At 41.2% G+C, this 6,249-nt stretch overlaps 1 protein-coding gene across 1 annotated transcript; it reads left to right on the forward strand.

The window, feature by feature from the left end:
* The first annotated feature begins 1,451 nt into the window (after nucleotides 1-1,451).
* Nucleotides 1,452-5,873, forward strand: LOC126981311 (isobutyryl-CoA dehydrogenase, mitochondrial-like). The gene is made up of 9 exons (XM_050832246.1): nucleotides 1,452-1,888; nucleotides 2,557-2,657; nucleotides 2,977-3,146; nucleotides 3,596-3,782; nucleotides 3,949-4,057; nucleotides 4,167-4,331; nucleotides 4,839-4,936; nucleotides 5,083-5,235; nucleotides 5,448-5,873. Exons 1-9 carry the CDS (start codon nucleotides 1,747-1,749, stop codon nucleotides 5,607-5,609), a joined length of 1,287 nt encoding a protein of 428 aa, XP_050688203.1. The 5' UTR covers nucleotides 1,452-1,746; the 3' UTR covers nucleotides 5,610-5,873.
* The last annotated feature ends 376 nt before the right edge of the window (nucleotides 5,874-6,249 follow it).

The raw sequence follows: 6,249 nt of genomic DNA on the forward strand, positions 1-6,249 counted from the left end.
CATTACTCATTATCTATTTCCTCCTAAAGTACACAATATTCAGGCCCTCCACCACCGTCAGCGCCTTCGTCAGAGCATAAATAGGAATAATAACAAGACCCCCGAGACATGCTGGAGGAGGTGCAGGCCGAACACATCACAACACCATTACTCATCACCTATTTTCTCCTTAAGTACACAATATTCAGGCCCTCCACCCTCGCCAGCGCCTTCGCCAGTGCCTCCGCCCCCTTCCTGCAGTCATGATCCGAGGAAGGAGAGAGAGAGAGAGAGAGAGAGAGAGAGAGAGAGAGAGAGAGAGAGAGAGAGAGAGAGAGAGAGAGAGAGAGAGAGAGAGAGAGAGAGAGAGAGGGAGAGGGAGAGCGGGGCAGCGGCTGCGTTACCAGATTATCGTACACAGCCACCCAGAATATCGTATTTTCCGGTTACTGACCCATAGCTACGGAAAACAGACACCAATAAGCGTTCACTCGTCAACGTTAACACATGGAGAGAGAGAGAGAGAGAGAGAGAGAGAGAGAGAGAGAGAGAGAGAGAGAGAGAGAGAGAGAGAGAGAGAGAGAGAGAGAGAGAGCGGGGTAGCGACAGTGTTACCAGATTATCGTACTCAGCCACCCAGAACATCGTATTTTCCGGTTACTGACCCTCAACTACGGCAAACAGGCACCAATAATTGACGATTTTGACGATAACTTTATTTATTGATGTTTTTTGTGATATTTATGGGCCAGAGAGGAGAAAATACAATGTTCTGAGTACAGTAATCTGTTGATAAATCTTCTCCTAAACCTTCATTGTCGTACTCAGCATATTATTGGTGATATTAGACAATGTAAATGTATCTTTTTAATGACAAGGGCGCCGCAAAATCAAAAGAGTAAAAGCCGTCCATTACTTGAGATGTCACTGCTATTAGAGATCACAGAGAAGTCACCCATGTAGCCTAATAACTGATGCCGATGCTCAGGCGAAATATAAGCTCCATTAATCCAATATTTAAGTGTATATCTCTATATAGACTGCATGAACCAAGGCCGTTGAAATACAAGGTCCTCTATCACAGTATAATATATGGCTTGGGGGTCGGGATATGACATGTTCCCTTCTCTAGATATCCTTAATAAACAATCAATCAATCAATCCTTCGCTGGTGTGTGTGTGTGTGTGTGTGTGTGTGTGTGTACCCCCTATTCCTGTTATTACAAGCCCGCATTGAATTCTACAGAACACTCGTTGTCCACTGCATTATAAGGTCATCCAGGGCGTGTTTGTGAGGCAGCGCTGTTGCAGAAGTCGTGATGTGCATCGCTCATTACTCAAGTTCCGTAGTAATATTTAAAAAAAATCCAGTAAAAACAAGTCCTCATAAATTTATATCGAGAGAGTATTATTGGTGATAACAAGAATGATAATCTTAATAATGATTAAAACAATAATAAACTTAGGCTCGGCGACCATTACCTGGCGCGGTTCCCAGCTGGCCCAAGCCCCAAGGAGCTGCTGGCCCAACCCCTGGAGGCTCTCGGTCCCCTGAGCCACTAGAGAGGACGAGCAGACCTAACACTCACCCAACCCTCAAAAACACTAAAAAAGAAGAAGAAGAAGAAGAAGAAGGAGACCTGAAACCCACTAGCCTCTTTAAACATAGAAAAAAAAGGCACGGCAACAGCAAAGACACCGGACATAAGCATACGAATATCGGCCTTAACATTTAGGAAAGTAAAGTCTCCTGCTAACACTATAGCAATGTTGCCGTTATCACGTGGAGTAATTAGATGTTTCCGTGGAGTATCAAAAGTAGCTCGCAAATATGAGCACAATGTTACAAAACTCGGTGTTACGGGGCTTAATACGTCATCAAGGAGGCGTTATGTCACATCCATTAACCGTAAGTAGTTATTGATATTGATCTTGGTAAGGTTTAGGGTACAACTGTGATAAGGTCTATCTGTTTTCAGGGGTAGCCTGCATTACCAAATGAAGTAAATTTACTCTCAACTGAAGTGGTTATTCAACACGGTATCAGGTGAAATCGGTGCACGGACAAACTATTCAACACGATTGGATTGACCTTGAAATAATCATGCAATTCACCTGTACTGCGTATCAAATTACTGAAACTAATGCACATATTTACTGCCCACAGTCCCAGAAAACTAGTAAGATGTATTTAGTGTGGGATTTCAAGTTCAGTATTTACAAAATGAAATTCTATAAAGAAATTCTTTCGAGATTTCTATGTTTCATATCAGACTGATAGTTGGAAATTCTCATACTGATGCTTAAAAACATGATACTAATAAAATCTGATGAAGAACTAATTATGATGGAAATATTGAATTGAGCTGAAAAAAGTATCAGCAGTATTGACCAAGAAGTGACTGATATTGCCTCAGATACTTTGAGGATAAGCCCAAACCACACATATCAGCATGTTGTTATTGTCCTAGTGCAGTATATAATGTTTTAGAGAAAAGCTTTTCTATGCATGACTATTTTGTTGCTGTCTAGAACCTATGGAGTAGCATGTGCTTATGTTGTTACCTTTGTTTTCAGCTTCACATGGGCTGACAGAAGAACAGACGGCCATATATGAGTTGGCCACAGACTTTGCAGTAAAGGAGATGCTGCCCAACATGGCTCTGTGGGATGAGAAGGTGTGAATCATTGACTTTTAGTACTGTGGTGATACTCTTTTGTGTTATTCTGAAAAAGGAATGAAGTTGATCTAAGTTGAAAAGCATTTCAAGGATCCAGATTATCTTCTATGTCTGCTTTGCTCTATATTCATGTAAAATATATCACTTCTTATGTATATATTTATAGGTTGTTTTCAAATAAGTAAATCAGATTTCTGAAGTGCTGTTAAAAGTGGTCAACTACTCTTACATTAAAAAAACATTAATGCAATTAATGGCTTAGAAGTTTTTGTGAAATTTTGCTGTATGTTGATATTAAAAGTCATTATACTTTCAGGAATTGTTTCCAGTAGATACCATGAGAGCTGCAGCAGCTTTAGGGTTTGGTGCAATATATGCCAGCGAGGAGTTTGGAGGAACAGGACTGACCAGACTTGATGCTTCTATTATATTTGAAGCACTATCAAAAGGCTGCACCTCAACCACAGCCTACATCAGTATTCACAAGTAAGAGAGTGGGTTTGTGTTTCTCTCTCTCTCTCTCTCTCTCTCTCTCTCTCTCTCTCTCTCTCTCTCTCTCTCTCTCTCTCTCTCTCTCTCTCTCTCTCTCTCTCTCTCTCTCTCTCTTCTCTCTCTCTCTCTCTCTCTCTCTCTCTCTCTCTCTCTCTCTCTCTCTCTCTCTCTCTCTCTCTCTCTCTCTCTCTCTCTCTCTCTCTCTCTCTCTCTCTGTGTGTGTGTGTATTCTTTACTTCATCTTCTCACTGTAAGGGTAGGTTGCCTCCTATACCTCTGCGTGTGATTTGTCAAAACATCTCAGTTAAATCAGAACCCCCTCCAGGGACTGAACCTTATTACACAGATGCCTAGTTTCACTTCACCTTATTGTGAATTTTCCCTACTCATATAATTATCCCCTATGTTTGCATTCACTTGGCTTTCTTGATAATAACTTTCAGCATGTGTGCATGGATGATTGACCAATTTGGAAACTCATCACAAAAAGACCAATGGATCCCTCAACTTGCTTCTATGGAAAAGTTTGCTTCCTACTGTTTGACAGAGCCTGGGGCCGGCTCAGACGCAGCCTCCCTCTCCACATCGGCAAAAAGGGACGGATCTGATCTGATCCTTAATGGGTCAAAGGTGAGATATTTGTTAGCTCTCGTTGATGTAAAAATATACTTTTCTCACTTAACTTCATGACCATAGAAATTAGTTACTGTACTACTTATGAGCATACTAAAACCAAAACTGAGAAAGTGTATTACATTAAAATATTGTATAAAACAAGAGCCTTGTGTCCTAACAGGCTTTCATCAGTGGTGGAGGCGACACAGACCTTTACCTTGTCATGTGTCGGACAGGAGACAAGGGACCAAAGGGCATAACATGCGTTCTTGTTGAGAAAGGAACTCCAGGTGTGACTGTTTTCTTGTATTTGTAATCAGTGCTTATTTAATGTCAGTTTTAAGATGTTAAACTTTTCTACATGTTTTTAATGATGAGTGATAATAATCAGTTTTGCAGGACTAAATTTTGGCAAAAAGGAAAAGAAAGTTGGTTGGAATTCTCAGCCTACGCGAATGGTGATATTTGAAGACTGCCGAATTCCTGCTTCAAACATTCTTGGAAGTGAGGGCCAGGGGTTTACCATAGCAATGAAGGGACTCAACGGGGGACGTATTAATATAGGTGAGTCCAAACTTAATGATATGAGTGTGTGCTATCATAGGGTGTTAGGGCTTACATTTTGTACCTTTTCAGATTTTGCCGTCTGATCTTTGACAGTTGAAGCATGACACATATAGAAGAGATAGTTATCTACTGTATCAAACTTGTCTCGGTTTACTTACCAGTTGTTGTCCTGCTGCCATGACTGATGTAGCCTCAACTTGTCTTTATGACATGGCCTCATCACATCAATACATTATTCTGTTTTGGTACAGGTGGGGTCTTATACTTACATTAATGTAAGGCATAAATGAATATTGAATCCTATGTGCAGGACTTAAGACATGTAGAATATAGGGTGCCCTGTTCCTCTCTACTCTGCCTTTATCTTCACTTGATGACGTAATCACATTAAATAGTATTCAATTAAATTAAGAGCCTTTTTTCCCCATGATCAGCATAATGTTATCAGTAATTCGAGAGAAGCGCTACTTAAATGTTTTTAGTTATATAACTTTTATTTTTCAGCTTCTTGCTCACTAGGCGCTGCACAGGCTAGCATAGAGGCAGCTGTTGATCATGTCAAGGTTCGAAAGCAGTTCTCAAAGCCACTAGCAAGTTTCCAGGTACTGTATAATGCTTCACCTATGATTTATATTGTTATGTGATGCTGCTTTGATGTATTCTGGAAATTTCTTGTAAATTCTCTGATTATCCAGTACTTGCCTCTCGAATGTTCTACCTAAATGTGTTGTAATGTTCTTTACTTCAGAACACTCAGTTTCGTCTGGCTGAGATGGCCACTGAGGTGGTGGCTTCGCGGCTGCTGGTGCGTAATGCTGCCCGTGCGCTGCAGGACAACCATCCCGACACTGTTCCTCTATGCTCTATGGCAAAATATTTTGTCACTGAAAAATGCTTTCAGGTGAGAGTAATTTTCATATATATTTGAAAGTAAAAATCTTTCGTTGCATATCTGACATTTAAGTTTTGTTTCCTCCATTTGAGTTTGTGTTGAGAAACCTCTGTGTAAACTTGTAATCATGAAGGGAAATATTGCTGCAGACATTTAAAGCCTAGAGAGAAAGCCTGCAATGGCTGCCCCTGAATTTGTGCCTTCCTTCACTCCTCACGAAGGTGATCAACGAGGCGCTGCAGCTGCATGGTGGCTACGGTTACCTCAAAGACTACCCGGTGCAGCAGTACCTGAGGGACTCCCGCGTCCACATGATCCTTGAGGGGACCAATGAAGTCATGCGGCTGCTCATCGCTAGACACATCCTCTCAGAATGGAAGTGAATATATTTTTATTTTTGTAGCTGTGACATAGTCGTGTTGTGATTGTATTGTAAAGTTAATTTATCCATTGTCTACAGAAATACAATGTACCGAGCACACATTTAATAACAAGCAATTTAATTATAGCATTGCCCAGATTCCATGTTTAGTATTGGAGAATCACCCCTGTACATTATGTGAGGCCTTCCCATGATTGTTACCTGATGCAACAAGCAACAAGCTGGTTCTGTGTATTACTGACTCTTCAATATACACTGATTAGGAGAGCTTTGTTTTTTTCCAAGGTGTACATCTGGTCTGTCCAAATGAAAAACCTTCTCCGAGTGTTATGAAAACATGCCTATGGGAAAGGGTGATACAGAGTCTGAAATGAAATAATAAATAAAATGAGGGGAAAACAAACATGATTAACCATTACTTCAGCTTCAACCTCCTCCTCAACCAACACAACCTCCATCTCAACCCCCACAACCTCCTCAACCCCCACAATCTCAACCCCCACAATCTCAACACCAACAACCCCCTCCTCAATCCCACAATCTTCTCCTCGACTCCCACAACCTCCTCCTCAACCTCCTCAACCCCCGCAACCTCCTCAACCCCCACAACCTCCTCCTCAACCCCCACAACCTCCATAACC

Source organism: Eriocheir sinensis, chromosome 47 (assembly GCF_024679095.1).
Source record: "Eriocheir sinensis breed Jianghai 21 chromosome 47, ASM2467909v1, whole genome shotgun sequence".
NCBI classification, from domain to species: domain Eukaryota; kingdom Metazoa; phylum Arthropoda; class Malacostraca; order Decapoda; family Varunidae; genus Eriocheir; species Eriocheir sinensis.

What these genes read in the sequence shown, in the direction of transcription:
- LOC126981311 (XM_050832246.1), top strand. Translation starts at nt 1,747, where the DNA reads ATGTTGCCGTTATCACGTGGAGTAATTAGATGTTTCCGTGGAGTATCA. An exon ending in TGGCTCTGTGGGATGAGAAG is followed by an intron (nt 2,658 to 2,976) that starts GTGTGAATCATT and finishes TTATACTTTCAG; the next exon opens with GAATTGTTTCCAGTAGATAC. An exon ending in TCACTGAAAAATGCTTTCAG is followed by an intron (nt 5,236 to 5,447) that starts GTGAGAGTAATT and finishes CTCCTCACGAAG; the next exon opens with GTGATCAACGAGGCGCTGCA.